This window comes from Trypanosoma theileri (assembly GCF_002087225.1).
Source record: "Trypanosoma theileri isolate Edinburgh chromosome Unknown TM35_Tth_2_V1, whole genome shotgun sequence".
Taxonomy (NCBI): domain Eukaryota; phylum Euglenozoa; class Kinetoplastea; order Trypanosomatida; family Trypanosomatidae; genus Trypanosoma; species Trypanosoma theileri.
Window position 1 is genome coordinate 978778 of NW_021639844.1, and position 18420 is coordinate 997197.

Sequence of the window (18420 nt, forward strand, 5' to 3'; positions counted from 1 at the left end):
AATAATAATAATAATAATAATAATAATAATAATAATAATAAAAAGAGGGACTCAAGCGTGGCATGTAAGTTCATTCTTTTTTTTTTTTCTTTTTCACTATTAGTACACACATTTACACACGCATACTCCTGTTTGCAATCTTCTTTACTAGCTTTCATAGTAGTAGTGGCAGTGGTAGAGGAGGTAGTAGTACTAGTAATAGCAATATCAATACCAATATTAATAATACTATTAATAATACTATTAATAATAATAATACTAATAATACTATTAATAGTAATAATACTAATAATGATAATAATACTATTAATAATAATAATACTAATAATAATAATGATACTATTAATAGTAAGTACAATAAAATAATAACAAGGGCAATAACAAGTACACCTTCTCCTCCTCCTCCTCCTGCAGCCATTCCACCCGCTTCGCCAGATACAGCATTTCATCCATATACAAAACAAACAAGCACCAAAAAGGAGTAGCAGCCGTTGCTGTCGCAAGAATACTTACAGTAAAAAATAATAAACAATAATAACAAACAGTAATAATAATAATAACAAACAATAACAACAACAAAAACGCAATAAAATAATAATAATAATAAAAAAAAAAAAAAAGAAGCAACGTCTCAAGTTCCACGTTGCACGAGTAAAAGTAAACAAAGTTGTTGAGATAAGAACGGTTAGGTTATACAGGGAGTGAAACAGCGTGTAAGTGTGTGAACTGTGTGTGAACTGTGTGTGTGTGCACAGACACGTAAATTAACAAAAATAGAAAACAAACTCTCATAAAGAAAGGATACATACATACGTACAATACATACATATATACAAACACACAAAACAATTATTGCTGTTGTTTTCCCCTTTTACCAGAGAAAGAGAGCATGTGAGTAAATTTGGTTAAACCATTTTCCTCGCCTTCTATCCGTCTATTTCCCTCCCAGACCTCTCCACTCAACTATACACCATCTTTCTCATTCTCTTTCTCTCTTTCCGAGAAAAAAAAAAAGAAAAAAAAAAACATAACAATTACAAAAGGGAAAAGGAAAGAATCACGAGAATGGGAAAAGAGAAATAAAACAATACCAAAACAAAAAGAAACGAATCGAATCGAAGAACATACAAATCACATCAAATCAAAACAATAATAATATTAATAACACCTCATGTACATGCAGAAACGGACTCCATGTACACACACAGACGCACTCGCCTCCAGCAAAAAGAGAAAAGACACGCAGCGACAGAAAGGGTTTAATAAACGGCACAAATACAAAAGTCTCAAAACAAAAGAAAGAAAAAAAACAAAAAAAAAGGGTTTCGTTCCGCTTTTCTAAAAATTTCTCTTTTTTTCTCTTCTTCACACAATAACTTTTTTCTCCTTATGGTTCCTTTACATCACCGCTTAAGTAATAGAAAAGGAAAAAGAAGTTATTCTAGAAACGTTCCCCCCGGGAAACCACTCCACACATTTACTCTTTTCTTCACCAGCATTAATGAACAGCGGGAGCAGAAATGGAAGAAAGAAAAAAGAAAAGAAAAAAAAAAAAGATGAGAAGACAACATTTATCAACACAAACTGTACAGGGAAGGCCACAATGGGGTGAAACAAAAAAAAAAAAAAAAAACGGTTAGAAAAGGAGAGAAAACTCTCTACCCCCACCTTGGCACAAAAAAAAAAAAAAACATGGAAATGAAAAGAAACGAAAAAAACACAAACACAGAGTCACAGAAGACAAAAATAAACTAAATAAACAATAAGGAGAAAAAGGCAAGATTAATTGCAAAAATAAAAATAAAAACAAAAATAGAAAAGAAAAAAAAAGAGAACGATTCGCTCTTAAGAGAGACATAAGATAACACTGAAACAAAAAAAAAAAAAACACTCCGTCATTGGGTTTCCATTCACGTTATTCCACTGTTATTTTTTTTTTCCTTGAGCTCTTTTTTTTTTTATTTTCTTAATTCAGCTACTGTTTGTGTCTTCATTTTTTATCCTCATTGTCTTTTTTTCGTTCTTGATTCATTTACAGTTTTTTTTTTCTTTTTTTTTCTTTTCTCTTCAGCATACGTCCCATATTTCCCCTTACCTTGGAATATTCCCTGTACTCGTTCCTTTTCCTTTTTTTTTTCCATATTGTGGACCTTTTCCCTTCCATTTTTTCTGTTCATTTGTCTTCTACTGAATCTTTTTTTTTTTTTAATTTTCTTTTTGTTTCTTCCCGTTTCCACCTGAAATGGCAAATCACTACTGTATAAGACTATTTCTTTTGTTTGTGAACTCGTTAAAACATTTTCAGTTCTTCTGCCTTTGTAATGACCACTTAAACTGGGAAACTCATTCTTCCAGTAACCATTATCATCACGCCCTTCCCCCTCTTTTCACTTCTGGCATCTCTTCTTTGTGTGTTCCCTCTTTATTTTTGTTTTTAATTCTTTATTTAGCCCCTCAGGGGCTGCTCTGATCTTCTCTGGTGTGTGGGGCGGGGCATTTTACTCCGTGCGGGGTGGTGAGAGCCGCTCCTCTGCGGTGGTGATGGCGTACGGATTGTTGCGTCTCGTTGGACTGATCATCCGTGATTTGACCGCGTCCGTCTGCGAGGAGTACGCCACGCTGCGCTCCGCCGATGGTGATCCCTCGCCGGACATTGGCGCTGGTGGTTGTATTTGTGTTTGTGGAGATGGCGGCAGTTGTTGTTTCTGCTCCCCATCGCGGTGGACGGGGACGTTGGTGTCGATGTCTGTTGGGGTGCCGCTGCCGGTGTAGACGCCGTCGCTGCCGTACTTCTGCGCGACGAACATCGCGACTTGACTGCCGTTCATGTACTGCGGCCCCTGGCGGCTGCGCACGTTGACGGTGATGTCGGAGACGGGGGAGTCGCCGCGGGAGACGCCGTGGAGTGTGATACCGCTGTTGAGAGAATTGCCGAGGGAAGAGTTGAGGCCGGCGACAACATGCAAGAAACGGCAGTTCTCACCCATTCGACATAAGTGTTTCGTGCGGAAATGGGCACAATGCTGCATCTTCTTCTTTGGAATGGTTCCTTCCGCATCATATGCCGTCATGTATTGGCGGGATCCCAATGTCATCAACACCTGATCTCCTGGGTAGTCTACAAAGGACTCGTTGCTGTTCTGCTCAAACACACGCACAATAATATCAGGTCGAAGACGAGGGTAATGAATGAGCATTTCAGGTTCAGCAATGTGTGTCGTGGTGCTTTCCACAACAGAGAGGTCCTCAAAGACGGTGTGAATATCTTCACAAGTAGCACCAAAATCACATTTCCCTTGTATGGTCATAGCCTCACAAAGTTTAAACTTGGCCTTAAAATTATCACCGTGTTCATTATGCATTCTCACATACTCGTTGCTTCCACGTGTAGGTAATATAAATTCACTTGGAATATTGTAATAACGTGTCATTCGTGGATCATAGCATTGAACAAAAAATCCAGCTTCGTAGAGACCTGTGTTTTTATTAATATCTTGTGTAATATACTGCCACGTGTATTCTTGTGCGACATGAACCTTAGGGCAATATTCACCAAGAGGACAAGTTTGCTTATACATATATTCTTCGCAGACAGCCGCACCATTTTGGGCTCTTGCAGCCGTTGGCACCACGCGGTTCAATCGTGTGCAGATCACCATATTTGAACATGGACAAACCAAACGTACTGTGACGTGGCGATCATGATAAGCGGAGGAGGCTCCTGAATTAGGACTGCGACTGCCGCTTAGTGGACTGATATTCACGGCATGGCGTGCGAGTTGTTGTTGTTGTTGTTGTTGTTGTAGGTATAGTTGTTGCTGTGGGTGTTGGAAGAAACCCTGACCGCCTCGGTACGATGGCTGTCGTGTATTCCTTGGACTGATGCGCATGTGTGTTTTTATCTGCGCGTATATGTCGGGGTTTTTTTTTTTTTTTCTTGTGTTCTTCTCTTTTTTCTTTTCCTTTCGACTCGGGTAAATCTTCCCTCTCTTCTTCTAGTTTCTCTTTCTTTCTTCTTTTCTTCTTTTTACAGCCGCTGGGTACTTTGAGTTGTAGTCTTACCTACGAGTGATGGAGTATACGCCAAGTGTTGAGAAGGTCTGAAGAAGATCGGCGTGTTAGTAGCTCTGTCAATACTTTTTACTTTACTTCGTGTGAACCACAATTCCCGTTGACACAGCACCACCAGCAGTCAGCGCAGAAGTACAGAGATAAACAAAAACAAAGGCACTGAAGAATAATTGGGCAGAATAATAATATTTCTCTCTTTTGAATCTTTCTATTTCTCTTTCGCTTTTTTTTTTTCTTTTTTTTTTCGCTTCACTTCTCTGATCTCTAAACGGTGTTCACTGATTTCAGGCTAAACTAAAGAGGATGAGTGGTGACACGAGGGGAAGAAAAAGAAAAAGAAAAAGAAAGAACGAAATAGATAAGAATAGTGTAGATACAACATATTCATTGATATTAATATGATGATAATCCTTTTGATTACTACCATTCAAAACGAAAAAAAAAAAAAAAACAGCAACAACAGTATGCGTGCATAGCTAAAAGAAGGGAAATAAGAAGTGTTCATATCTGTTTCTCACTTTATATATTTCATTCGCTTGTACTGTCCTCTGTCTACAATTCTTCTTCTCTTTTTCTTTTTTTTTTTTTGCAGTGTTTGTTGCGCAGACTCCCGTAAAAAGGGTAAAATAAAAAAAGGTAATATGCGTGAAAATGAAAGAAAAAAAAAAGAGGCAAAAGCGCCAAACGATGGGAGCGAGATATATATATATATATATATAACTATAAATGTCTTTTTTTTTTTTGTTTCTCATGTGTGTCAGGTCATTCACTTTCGTCTAAGTGAAGATGATGGAGGGTGAAACACAAAAACGTTCCGCATGTACAAACGAACACAAACAAACAAAACGTGAAGAAAAAAAAAAGAATGCAGCGACGAAAAAAAACGACTACATTGAAAAAAAAAAAACAAAAAAAAAGAGATAAAAAAAAAAAAAACGGACCAAACAAATGAAAAAGAGAGAAAGAGAAAGAGAAAACAAGCACAAAGGACAATAATAACACTCATAATAACAATAAGAATAACAAAAAAGTGGAAAAATAAAAGCAAAGAAAATGCCATAATGTACCAGCAGGGCAATGCAAAAAAAAAAAAAAAACGAAACACCAATCAAGTGAAATGAGACACATTCACAACATTTTCTCCGATACCTTTTGGTTCTAAATATTTTCCCTTTTTTCTCTTCTTCGTTTCACTATCAACTAACACGCAAGCCACACAGGAGAGAGGATGTGAAAGAGGTTACGAAACACCAAGAATTAAATAAAAACTGCTATCGATTGGGGATCACAGCAGCTCCAAGATCACAAAAACCAAGGTGGCTGCAAGGCAAAAGGAAAAAAAAAAAACACAAAAAAAAAATGAGCAGTTGCACACAGTGAGAACGAGATAAGTAGGTTAAAATGTAAAGCAGAGGCACGAACGCAAGTACATAGAGTTACGAATAAATAAATTATTCTTTTTGGTTTTTTTTTTTTTTTCTCTCTCACTGTATGCATACTACTATTGTAAGAACAATAAACGTATACGTTTATATATATATATATATATATATATATATATATATATATATAAACGTACAAGTGCCAATTCTACCAAAAACCACATATACAGTTCACTTCATCATAGTCTACACAACCGTTGTATAGCAAAGAAGAAGGAAAAAAAGACTACAAAACAAGAAGAATAAAAAAAAGGGGTGTAAAAGAAAAAAAAAAAAACCAATAACGGTAATCTAGATAACAAGAAAAGGAGAAAAAAAAAAAAGAAATACTTACAAACAGGAGACTAAATGGCGTCCAGTATTAATGATCCCTCTCACTCTTCTTGTTCTTGTTTTTCTTTTCTTTTCTTTTCTCTTTTTACACCCCTCCTTTTTTCCTTCTTCGGATTCTCTTACAAGAGAATCATTATTGCTATTCAAATGTTAGACTCAGATATCCCATATCTATTTGTTGGTGTTATCTTAGTCTGTCTCTGAGCTACAAAATGTTTTCTTTCGCTCTTTTTCCTCGTCTTGAGTTTTTTCTTTTTTTTTTTTTCTTTCTGACACTTCACGCCACACAGACATACATACACACCGATAATATTGTGTGTCAGGCATTCCTTTTTGTATTTCACTTGGATTATCACAAAGTTTTCGTATATCTAATAGCACGCACTCCACTCGGTTAACCCTGTCAGGTTTGCCACTAATACATAAATATGCATGTACAATATATATATATATATATAATGAATAAACATGGTGGAGCGTATTTCAGGAATGTCTATTTCGCAATCTCGCATGTGGATTTCTCCTATCTTTAGTCCACATTTATCTTACTTGCTCCTATCAAGTCCTTTTTTTCTCCTTTCGCAAACCCACAAAGACACAGACACAAACATAAACACACGCACATACATACACATAAACACACATATACATTACTGTACACACATACATGCGGCAGCTCCTCCTTCCACCCCCAACTCTCCAGTACCCACTCCGACATTCTCCACAAGTTCATCCCTCAAATCACTCAAAATAAGAATAAATATAGTAAAATGGTGGAAAATGCGACCTCTCTCCGCTCGCTGTTAGCCACACATCATCCCACAAAACAAGGAATATAAATATATATGCAAGAGCGTGAGAGAGAGAGAGAGAAAGAAAAAAATGGAGAGGGAGGGGGGGGGCGAGAGTGGCGCTGTTTCGGAGAGGAAGAAGCGAAAAAAGAAAAAAAAACGCTGAATGATTCACATGAGACGGTGAGTGGTAAAAAAAAAAAAAAAAAAAGTATAATAAAGTAACAATAGAGTGAAGCAAAAAGAGAAAGAGAAAGAGAGAAAACATCAAAGGAATCTAATATCCTAGCGGATATAGTCCCTTCTTCTTCTTCTTCATACTGATATATACACCATACTAATAGCAGTCTAAAGATTTCTGCTCTTCGTTTCATATGCCGACTACCCATTATTATTATTAATATTACTATTATTATTATTTTTACTAATACTATTAATTAGTTGTTGTTGTTTTTTTTTTTTGTTTTTCTCTCTTTCTTTTTTCTCCATTCTCACTTTTCTATTTGTGTGAAAGACGAGTGCCATTCACACCATAGCGTGACACAGCTGGTCTGACATGATGTACGGATCGTCCTGCATCTGATGATCGTGCGGCCACTGTTGTTCGACTTGCTCCATTTCCCATTCCTGATCGCGTGGCGGCTGAGGAGGCTGGCCGTGGGGCAGCACTAGAGGAGGTGTGTGTTGTGGTGCCGCTTGGCTGTGTGGATTCCCGCACTCTTTCCCGTTTCTCCTCTGCACCCGCTGCTGTGGCGGCTACTCCGGATGTGGTGTTGGTACTGTTATTATTGGATCCTGTGGTGGAGGCGCCTGGGTTCGTGCGTGTGTTGGTGGTGGTGCCTTCGCCTTCGCCCTTTGCGCCTGGAGCTCCCACCGCCTCGCGCCGCACCTTTCGCCTGGCGTTTGCGATCTCCTGATAGAGCCGCTCCCTGTACTCCTGCATGGTGAAGCGGGTGTCGTCTGGGAGGGCGATGGTGATGGGCCCGGGGGCGACCGGCTCGTCCTGCGCCTTGTGGAAGGCCGCGACGTACGGGTGCTCGAGCGCCTGCTCCGCCGTGAGCCGCGCGTTGGGGTTGAAGCGCATGAGTTTCTCCACCAAGTCGAGGGCGTCGGCGGAGGCCTTCGGGAGGAGTTCCGCAAACGTCGTCACCTGCGAGCGGCGGATGTCGCGCAGCATCGCCTCCGCAAACTGCGAGTTCGTCGCCGCAATGTCCTCCGCCGTTGGTTCGCCCAACACGCTGATGATTAACTCCAGTTGTTTCATGGTCGTGCGGCCGGGGAAGATCGGCCGGCCTAGAATCAGCTCCGCCAGAATGCAGCCAACCGCCCACATATCAACACCTTTGGTGTAGCGGGTGGATCCAAGGAGAATTTCCGGTGGGCGGTACCATCGCGTCATGATGTAATCCGTCAGCACAGGACGAGCCACTTGCTCCTTCTCTAGCGAAAGAATCGAACGCGCTAAACCAAAATCTGCCACCTTCATGGAGCAGTCGCTATTTACAAGCAGATTAGAGGGTTTCATGTCACGGTGTAACAGCTCAGCAGAGTGAAGATACTTCATAGTTTTAAGCAATTGATATATGATAAACTGTTTGTGGATGTCTTCAAGAATGTTGGCACGAATGACAACATGGAGATCCGTCTCCATATACTCAAAAACAAGATATATATCCTTATCGTTAGTAGCACGATGCACATGAAGAAGTTTTATAATATTTGGATGTTTTAAAGCTTGGAGAAACATAATTTCTCGAAATGTACGTTGCGCATCGGTGGCATTTTGAAATGCATCATATATTTTCTTTAGGGCAACCACTTGATGGGTACGACGGTCAGAAGCCCGCCAAACAATACCATATGCCCCTTGTCCTAACTGTGCCTGAATCTCATACTTACGGAGAATATGTGGCTCTATTTCTGATGACATGATTGGTTTTCTCTGGGACTTAAAGCGTACTTCTTCACAAATATGTATATGCTTTGTGTCTCGTGGATGTATGTAATGTATATGTATAACTTTCTCCTACAAAACGGTGATGCTTTGGGTTTTGTTTTCTTTTTTATTTTCTGTTCTTTTTTTTTTCTTTATCTCTGTTTTTTTTTCCCCCTTTTCTTTTTTTTCTTTTTTTTTTTTCGTTTATCTTTTTCTTGTTGTTCTTGTTGTCGCCTTTCTCTTGTTGGCAGTACTAATCTCTTGATTCTTCAATACTTTTCTCTTTTAATCCCCTCTTCTTTGTTTTCTTCTTCGTTTTCTTTCGTTCTTCCTCCTCTTTCCCTCCAGAAAAAAAAAGGAAGTCCCTACCCGAGATATATCTCTACACGAAAGGTGTAAAAAGAAAAGGAAAAACATATACAGAAAGAAAAAAAGAAAAATGCAACGAAAAGGAGACAAGTAGCAAGAAATAAATAAAAAAACACATAGTCATAAAACACAAAAACTTTAACTTTTTATTCGACTATTCCACTCGTGTTCTAACTTCGCTGCTGTGACTGCAGCAGAAGGGGAGGGGAAAAAAAAATAAATAAATAATCAAAGGAACAAGGAGTGCCACGGAGTTCCAGATGTTTTGGTCACTCCCTTGCGGCATTGCCGAAGATATATATATATACCTTCAAAGAAGTGGGAAAACTCTCAAACAGGTACACAAATATACCGAACGGTAAAAATTTTTTTGAAGATAAAGTAGAGATAGAAAGCAGAAAAGAAAAAGAAAAAAAAGAGGGAGACAAGGATGAAGATCCATGCGTCTGCACGCAACTATACTGTCATTCAAACAAAGGAGATTCAAAAAGAAATTGCTCCAACTACTATATAGGTTTAAAATCAATAAGCTACGAAAACGATATCAGTACTATAAAAGAATGAATCACATGCAGATAGATACATCATTTCTCTGCCCCCTCTCTCCCCCTGTTACGATGATCTAGACATTTGACGCATGGCTTTTTTCTTCCTCGCCATCTCCTCCACAACTTCTTTTTGCAATACCCCGAGAGAATCTATTGTGAGTTCAGGTATCAACGATACAATGGCAGTGAGAATTGCACGTTGTGTTTGAATTGTTGTGTACGATGAACCATCTGAAAGAGCTTCGAGACTGACTCCTCTCGACCCATCACCTTCCTTGCTTTCATTACCTCGAAGATCCTTCTCTTTTTCCTTTTTCTTCTTTTCCTTTTCCTTTTCCTTCCTCTCTTCTTCGCTATTGCGCCTAATTGGAGGACCACTAGAACGTCTTTCGACTGATTGAGGAGTTACTACACGTTGAGGTATTGCCGGTCTGGAGATCACTTTTACCGGTGGCCCAGATACTGCCGGTGGTTGTGGTGGGGGTGGGGCTGGTGCGGAAACGGGCTTTGCTACCATTCCACTCCCTTCTGCTGCGGCGGCTGGTGCCGCATCTACCGCAGGGGCAGTTCCCTGTTGGAGCATTTCTTTCATAACCTTCTCAGGAAGTTTCTCCATGGCTTCTTCCCGCTCCTTTTTAGTGACCTCAATACTATCAAGCTGCCGTAGATGTGGGCAACAGTTAATAACAAAATACCGATAGTTTGGATGCGTCGCACAAGGGTTATCTAAAAGCCAGAGTGTATGGAGATGTGGAAGGTCCTTAATGTATTTAACCTCTGAAAGAGATTGAATATTGTTCTTTCGTAAATACAACTCGCGCAATGAGGTACATGATGCAAATGGGCTCATTGTTGAAACCTGATTGGATGAGAGAGAAAGTACTTCAATGCCTGGAATCTTTGATATAATAGACACATCGGTGAGTCCCTCACTCCAGAGATTTAAGTTCCGCACTGCCGCCAAGCTTGTGGCCTTGGTGGTTTCCAAGACAAACTGCTCCTTTAATATCATACAACTAATGTACTATTGGAATTCGCTATGTCTCAAATTCTAATTATTCTCTACGTATTTCTCTCCCTCTCTCTCTCTTTCTACTTCAATTTCGCGGTGAGAGAATTAAATAATAATAATAATAATAATAATAATAATAATAATAATAATAATAATAAAAACGCACGTAAAAAGTAAAAAAAAAAAATAAATAAGAAGAGAAAAAGAAAAAGAAAAGCCTAAGCAGGATGAGTTCGTACTCAATTAGGTAAAACATAATAATAAATATTGCACACGATGATACCACTCGATATGGCAGTGTTGAGGAGAACAATGATAAGAAAAAAAATAGACAGGAAAAATTTCAAGTCTTCCTCACTCATCAAGTTAAATAACCCACACATGTTCACACATACGAAAGTAAATACACAAAGACGCTCCCTCTCCCGTACTTTTTTCTTTTTTTTTCACTTTTTCTTATTTCACTCACTCTCTCCATCTATTTTTTTTTTTCCCACTCCCATTTCAATTCATAATTCTCTGTGAGTAAACTTCCAACACCAAGGTTCCTTTACAGTCAGTATATCAAACGACTGTAATCAAGATGAGTTTGCACTGCTGCTGCTGTTGTTGTTGTTGCCCTCTTTCTCAGCAGGTATCTCGTCCACGGTTGGATTCACCGGTGCCGGTGTGGTTCTACGGTCGCCGTGAATCACAGCCACTTGACCATGTGGTGGTTGAACTTGGATGTAGGGAAAGTAAAAGTGTTTGTTGCATGAAGGTTCCAACTGTGGACTGAGTCGCAGTCTTCCATTCACGCAAACCACATTTCCCTCCTTAATTTTTTGTTTTACTTCTGCGGAGAAGAGCTCTCCAAAGCAACGAATAGTGTGGTGATCCTTCTCTACCACCACCTCCTGTGTTGGATGTGTGGTGTCAATGCTTGTCGTGGTGAGAGTAAACTGGGTAACGGCGTCTTCGTACACAAACCCGCTCTGGATGTCATGTACTACACCAACCAAAGTTACACTATTCACACTCTTACAACGGTGAGTGACGGTGTGTCGCAATAATAAGCGACGGCAAGTGAGGGAAAACATATGTTTTTGTTCCTTTTGTTTTGTTATTATTCTCTTTTATAGGAAACTATAGAAATGCAACCAAAATTTACAATGGTTCAACCTCGTTCGTTCTCCCTCACCTCTCCTTCGCTTCCTGCCTTTCTCCCTCTTTCTCTCTCTCACTCTCTCGTTCTCTCACTCTGCGTGCGTACGTACGTACGTACGAATGAACAAATGAATGTGCGGGAGAGGGAGAGAGAATGATATGTATGTGCAAAACACACTGTGTAAAACGCACACACACACACAAAAAAAAAAAAAAAAAAATGCAAAAAAAGAGAACACAAAACGATATGCACGACAAAAAAAAAAATAGATAGGTTCATTCACACACAGACAGACGCACAGATATACAGAGAGAGAGAGAAAAAGAAATAAATAGAAAGACTCACTCCGACAGCAATAACAAGGTTGATAAAATTGGAATAACGACAAAAAAAAAAAAGACAGGACTCAACGTTATTACAGCAACGTAAGAGGGGATGATCATACGGCACCCCTTAACCGCCCTCTCAATCTGCGAGAACAGCGAGAGCGCTAGTCTCAAAGGTTGGCGTTGGCGGAAGCATCAACACGGGGACTTTGTGTGTTGTGCGGCTGCTGACCTCGTAGCGCTCCTCCACCCGCAGCCGCCCGCTGGCGACCACTCGCCGCCCCACGAGCCGCCGCGCCGCTTCTTCGGCCCCCGTCGACCCCTCAACGCCCGCCGCCCGCCACCACACCGCCAGCGGCAACACCATCGCCCCTTCCCTCGCCTTTCTCTTCGTCTTCTTATCATCATCGTTTTCTTCTAATTGGCCGGGAGGGGCCTCCACCACGTCCAGCACGAACTGCAGGAGCGGCCGTCCCTCCGCCCCAACGGCGTGGCCAAAGTCAACACGCCGCACGACACCTTCAATGTGTGCAATGGAAGCAGCGGCCGATGAAACGGCAACACTAGGCCCTTCCACACAGTACGATGCGAAACGGATCCGATCTCCTACCTCGTTATGGATACAGCTACTGTTATTGTGATTGCCATTACTCTTGTTACTACGGCTGCCACTCACAGAGGATGGCTGCCGAGTGCCTAATGGGTCCGCCACCGAAAACGATGCAAACACATGATGAGGATCCTCGCTTTCACTCTCACTTAATGATGCCCCTGGTGTAGCAGTCTTGGTTAGTGTACCTCCCAAGAGGCCAGCGGCACAAGCAACACCTACAGCATCACGCAATGTGCAGATCGTTTTATCCAATAGAGGTGAAGTCGCACGCAAGAACATATTTAGTACACAGACACACAGAAAGTAATCTTTTTTTCTGTGAAACAACTGTAAGCACACAAAGAGAGAAAAACCAGCACAAAGAAAAGATTCAATCACCCAAACACCAAGAAAAATAAAAGAAAAAAGAAACCACATCTCAAGGGGATGAGGGGAGCCAAAACAGTCCAACTGTGTGTATAAGTAACAAGCAAAAGAAAAAAAAAAAAAACAGTATCCCACTATTCTTTATTTTATTTTTTTTTTTTTTCTTTTCTTCTTACTTATTAAAATTGCAAAAGGCCACTATATGGTTTTTTTTTTGGTATCAATAGGAGCTCTTGCTCTATACGATACCAAGTTGGTGTCGGTTCGTAAACCATACAATTCTGTAGATATGAAGCGCTTTTCCTGTCGTCTTTTTGCCCGTTCCCAATCATATGAAAAAGAGATAGGAATAGCAGGCTTTGAATAAATACCCAATTTACATACGCTACGTTGCTCATCACGAACTGAAGAAGAGAACCCTAACAGAACCTTCTCAACAAGCTTACTCCCCATTCCTATAAATTCACCCCGTAGAATATACCAATCTTCCAATGCCTCACGTTCAAGTTCTATACGAAGTAGATTTTCTCTCCATTGTAATCGCTTTAAGCGTTCCAAAACAAGACCAGGTGGAGGATGAATGACAAAACTAAGTTTTGACGAGCGATGCTCTCCAACATCAGCACGTGGAGTTATCCTTGTAGAAGAGTGAGGCAGCTTTCCACCACGAAAAAAAGTTTTTGGACGTACAAGATGAGAATCAGAAGAAACTGTCGTTGAAGTACGGAATGCTGTTGGTTTACTATGAATATTCGTACTAATGTTCCAACGCGTCCTTCCACTCTTTTCATTCGGTTGTTTATCTTTGTGTCTACAAAAGGAAGGAGAGATCTCCTTGCACGCGGGCCATTCCATTTGCAGGGAATCACAAGCACTAAAAGAAGGTGAAACTAATACACTTGGTCTTCGAGAAAATCTGGAAGAATAATTACTTATCTTACTATTATAATTGCTGTTCATACTTCCAATATTACTATTTTCTGAGAAACCTATTTTGTCATCAACTGTGTCTTTCCACCACTTCATTGGAGAACAGCTACGCTGTGGAATCTCATCTTCCATCACATACTGCTCCATCGACGTATTAGTCGTTATGTTACCAACTTTATGTGGAGAGTCATTATAGCAAGAGTAGTGACTTGTATTCACAATAACCGAAGTATACTCATGTGTTAACCTTTCCTTTACTGCAACAGCAGTAGATGATTTGTACATTCGATAAAGTTTCTTTCGTTCTTCATTCTCCACAATCTCAACTTCGGTACGCCCCATTTCATGCTCTATTTCTAACATGCAGGTGAGAGCGGCGGAAATCGTCTGCGGTTCCCCAGTACCACTACTCATCACTTGCTTTTTGAACCTCTATTATCGCATTCCGTGGTCTGTACAACTACTTCTACAACTAGTACTACTACTGTCACCACTGTGTACCAAGAAGAAACAAGCAAATAAGATCAAACGCAACAACCAAAGAAATAATAAAGTAGCCAGGCTTCATAGATGAACCCATAGAAAACAAAACAAAAAAATGAAGATAGTAAAGAAAAAAAAAAAATTCGAAACGCAATGCAACAATCCGTTCTCTCCATCAGAACGAATAAGAAAAAGCAAAAAAAAAAAAAAAAAAAAAAATCATACAACCACTACAACATTCCTTTTTGAGTATAAAAGAAAAAGAGAATAGGTATAGAAGGAAGAAAAAAANTTTTTTTTTTTTTCTTTTCTTCTTACTTATTAAAATTGCAAAAGGCCACTATATGGTTTTTTTTTTGGTATCAATAGGAGCTCTTGCTCTATACGATACCAAGTTGGTGTCGGTTCGTAAACCATACAATTCTGTAGATATGAAGCGCTTTTCCTGTCGTCTTTTTGCCCGTTCCCAATCATATGAAAAAGAGATAGGAATAGCAGGCTTTGAATAAATACCCAATTTACATACGCTACGTTGCTCATCACGAACTGAAGAAGAGAACCCTAACAGAACCTTCTCAACAAGCTTACTCCCCATTCCTATAAATTCACCCCGTAGAATATACCAATCTTCCAATGCCTCACGTTCAAGTTCTATACGAAGTAGATTTTCTCTCCATTGTAATCGCTTTAAGCGTTCCAAAACAAGACCAGGTGGAGGATGAATGACAAAACTAAGTTTTGACGAGCGATGCTCTCCAACATCAGCACGTGGAGTTATCCTTGTAGAAGAGTGAGGCAGCTTTCCACCACGAAAAAAAGTTTTTGGACGTACAAGATGAGAATCAGAAGAAACTGTCGTTGAAGTACGGAATGCTGTTGGTTTACTATGAATATTCGTACTAATGTTCCAACGCGTCCTTCCACTCTTTTCATTCGGTTGTTTATCTTTGTGTCTACAAAAGGAAGGAGAGATCTCCTTGCACGCGGGCCATTCCATTTGCAGGGAATCACAAGCACTAAAAGAAGGTGAAACTAATACACTTGGTCTTCGAGAAAATCTGGAAGAATAATTACTTATCTTACTATTATAATTGCTGTTCATACTTCCAATATTACTATTTTCTGAGAAACCTATTTTGTCATCAACTGTGTCTTTCCACCACTTCATTGGAGAACAGCTACGCTGTGGAATCTCATCTTCCATCACATACTGCTCCATCGACGTATTAGTCGTTATGTTACCAACTTTATGTGGAGAGTCATTATAGCAAGAGTAGTGACTTGTATTCACAATAACCGAAGTATACTCATGTGTTAACCTTTCCTTTACTGCAACAGCAGTAGATGATTTGTACATTCGATAAAGTTTCTTTCGTTCTTCATTCTCCACAATCTCAACTTCGGTACGCCCCATTTCATGCTCTATTTCTAACATGCAGGTGAGAGCGGCGGAAATCGTCTGCGGTTCCCCAGTACCACTACTCATCACTTGCTTTTTGAACCTCTATTATCGCATTCCGTGGTCTGTACAACTACTTCTACAACTAGTACTACTACTGTCACCACTGTGTACCAAGAAGAAACAAGCAAATAAGATCAAACGCAACAACCAAAGAAATAATAAAGTAGCCAGGCTTCATAGATGAACCCATAGAAAACAAAACAAAAAAATGAAGATAGTAAAGAAAAAAAAAAAATTCGAAACGCAATGCAACAATCCGTTCTCTCCATCAGAACGAATAAGAAAAAGCAAAAAAAAAAAAAAAAAAAAAAATCATACAACCACTACAACATTCCTTTTTGAGTATAAAAGAAAAAGAGAATAGGTATAGAAGGAAGAAAAAAAAAAGAAAAAAAAAAAACGGTGCAGAGCTTTTCTTCCTAAACTAGAAGAGGATTCAAAAGAGAATTTGATACTGCAATCCTACCCTACTATATACCTCATTATTTCTTTCTTTTTTTATTTGCCTATGTAAACAGCAGGAATAGCGTAGTATCGATACTGACAAGCAGATAGATTATTTTACTGATTCTTGCATGTTACCACAACAGAACCATATGTACTCGAACTTCTCTCTCTTTTTCTTGTCTTTTTTTTTTCCTTTACAGACCTCCTTCACGCTCTTTAATGACGCCATTTGCTGTTTTTTTTTTTTTTTTTTTTTTTTTTTTTTTTTTTTTTTTTTTTTTTTTTTTGTGTGTGTGTGTGCGTGTGTATTCTATAAACCTTCTTTCACACACGCATACACACACACACACACATACGCACGATCCACCCACTTCACCTCACTCATGAGGGTTTATTCCCTTTAATTGTAGGGAAATTTCACACAAACTCTCTACAATCAGGAGAACCCGTACGCCCTACGACATTACCCACGCTGCTGATATACTACGTTCCCTGCCACGAGACAACAGAACCCAATAAGCTGTAAAAGATCAAAATGCTCCTCAAATACAGAGGGAAGCGCCAGTGCTACAATCCACACTGTGACATTCCGAAGTGATCCTAACATTACACAAGTCGCCGCAGAAAATTTTTTGATTATGGTAATCTGGCAAGCATTATAGAATAAACCCGCCAATATGTAAATAATCATGGAAATTAAGCACACAGTGTTCTGCTGCATCTGATCAAAGGCGAGAACAATGTCATCATAGGGAACAAGAAGATTTACTGTCGCATTAGCAACATCATCAGGGATAGTTCCAACAATATTATGAGCAAAAGGGGCAGATGGAAAAAGTTGTAAGAATGAAAGGAGCATGAGGGTCATACCAACACCGTAGGCACCCTCAGTACCGACCATTTGAAGTGGGGGTACGTGATACAACTTTCCTAGCCGCTCCTCACAGACGCCTTGATATGCGTGTAGAAGCTGCGCTGCAATGATAAGAACTGCACCAAGAAGTGGATTGCGGTTGGCCCCGCCTACTTTTACATTTGAATCTGTTTTTGTTGTTGGGGATGGCCGCATAATGGCGCTAATACCAACAAGTGTAAGACCAATGACGACAACCCCGATACCGATGCACTCACGTCGTGAGAAGCGGCGATGGAGCCAGACGTACGACAAAGCGGCGATGAAAACGACCACCGCACCGCGCAGCATTTGGTACACTGAGGCGTATGTGAGAGTGAGGCCTACGTTCTGCAGCACCGAGGCGCCAAAGTCGGCGGCTGCTGGGAGCATCCACACGGTGGGATTGCACGGCAACGCCATGTCCACTCCCGCTCTCGGCTGGCGGTGGTGCATGGCGTAGCGCAGAAAGAGAATAGCGACGAACACGACGAGACAGAGAAGTTCTGCGATGAACATGGCGAGTGCCTGCACGAATGGGTGGGCGAAGGTGTACGTGTAGGGGCCGTAGCGGGCGGGGGCGGCGGGGGCGGCGAGGGTGTACGCCCACTTCATGGCCGCCGTCTGGACGGTCCCCCACGCAATGTACGCCGCGGCGAGGGGAGCGAGTAGTGCCACCGACGCCATCCACAAACACCACTGAGTAAAGAGAAGAGAGAAAAAGAGAGAAAGAGAGAAAGAGAGTACATGGAATACAAAGGCAAATAAGGTTTGTTTGTTTCTCTTTAAAAAATAAAAAAAGTGTGCCATGACCGCGTCAATGGGCACTAGTAACAAGAAGAACAAGAAGAGATTGTAACCCACCCATAATTGATAATATTTGCAGCACTGGTATTAATGGTAAAGAAGGGAAAAACCTTATGAATATTTCTACGAGACAGAGAAAAAAAAAATGCTTACAGATGTGCAGAAGTACACAAGGCAAGACGGTTTTCTTTTTTTTTTTTTTTCTTTTTATCCTTCGTTTTTTTTTCGGTTTACTTTTCTCACAAGAGTGAGGGTGATATCCTCTGTTATCACTTGCCCATATTTCCCCACGCACACATGAAAAGCCAAAAGCAAAAAAAAAAAAAAAAGAGTACATCATCAGATATTTTTTTCATCCTGGCTCTTGAAGACACACACAAACAGAAACCAGTTTCTTGTCTACATACCTGAACTCCAAAAAACAAGAAAACAAAAAAAAAAAAAA

General features: G+C 40.2%; 8 protein-coding genes across 8 annotated transcripts; all 8 read right to left on the reverse strand.

The window, feature by feature from the left end:
- Window positions 1-2498: 2498 nt before the first annotated feature.
- Window positions 2499-3890, reverse strand: TM35_000024620 (uncharacterized protein; the record flags this gene model as incomplete). Its single annotated transcript, XM_029021780.1, has 1 exon — window positions 2499-3890. The coding sequence occupies one exon, from the start codon at window positions 3888-3890 to the stop codon at window positions 2499-2501; it is 1392 nt and encodes a 463-aa protein (XP_028887202.1).
- A 3246-nt stretch (window positions 3891-7136) lies between these two features.
- TM35_000024630 (putative protein kinase, putative,mitogen-activated protein kinase) lies at window positions 7137-8567 on the reverse strand (the record flags this gene model as incomplete). Its single annotated transcript, XM_029021781.1, has 1 exon — window positions 7137-8567. One exon carries the CDS (start codon window positions 8565-8567, stop codon window positions 7137-7139), a length of 1431 nt encoding a protein of 476 aa, XP_028887203.1.
- A 987-nt stretch (window positions 8568-9554) lies between these two features.
- TM35_000024640 (Protein C21orf2) lies at window positions 9555-10502 on the reverse strand (the record flags this gene model as incomplete). Its single annotated transcript, XM_029021782.1, has 1 exon — window positions 9555-10502. One exon carries the CDS (start codon window positions 10500-10502, stop codon window positions 9555-9557), a length of 948 nt encoding a protein of 315 aa, XP_028887204.1.
- Window positions 10503-11080: 578 nt separating this feature from the next.
- TM35_000024650 (RNA editing complex protein MP18) lies at window positions 11081-11581 on the reverse strand (the record flags this gene model as incomplete). Its single annotated transcript, XM_029021783.1, has 1 exon — window positions 11081-11581. The coding sequence occupies one exon, from the start codon at window positions 11579-11581 to the stop codon at window positions 11081-11083; it is 501 nt and encodes a 166-aa protein (XP_028887205.1).
- Window positions 11582-12114: 533 nt separating this feature from the next.
- On the reverse strand, window positions 12115-12867 carry TM35_000024660 (MP24 protein; the record flags this gene model as incomplete). Its single annotated transcript, XM_029021784.1, has 1 exon — window positions 12115-12867. The coding sequence occupies one exon, from the start codon at window positions 12865-12867 to the stop codon at window positions 12115-12117; it is 753 nt and encodes a 250-aa protein (XP_028887206.1).
- Window positions 12868-13152: 285 nt separating this feature from the next.
- TM35_000024670 (putative ATP-dependent DEAD/H RNA helicase) lies at window positions 13153-14298 on the reverse strand (the record flags this gene model as incomplete). Its single annotated transcript, XM_029021785.1, has 1 exon — window positions 13153-14298. The coding sequence occupies one exon, from the start codon at window positions 14296-14298 to the stop codon at window positions 13153-13155; it is 1146 nt and encodes a 381-aa protein (XP_028887207.1).
- Window positions 14299-14707: 409 nt separating this feature from the next.
- On the reverse strand, window positions 14708-15853 carry TM35_000024680 (putative ATP-dependent DEAD/H RNA helicase; the record flags this gene model as incomplete). Its single annotated transcript, XM_029021786.1, has 1 exon — window positions 14708-15853. One exon carries the CDS (start codon window positions 15851-15853, stop codon window positions 14708-14710), a length of 1146 nt encoding a protein of 381 aa, XP_028887208.1.
- Window positions 15854-16739: 886 nt separating this feature from the next.
- Window positions 16740-17855, reverse strand: TM35_000024690 (putative solute carrier family 35 member F6-like; the record flags this gene model as incomplete). Its single annotated transcript, XM_029021787.1, has 1 exon — window positions 16740-17855. One exon carries the CDS (start codon window positions 17853-17855, stop codon window positions 16740-16742), a length of 1116 nt encoding a protein of 371 aa, XP_028887209.1.
- Between the last annotated feature and the right edge of the window lie 565 nt (window positions 17856-18420).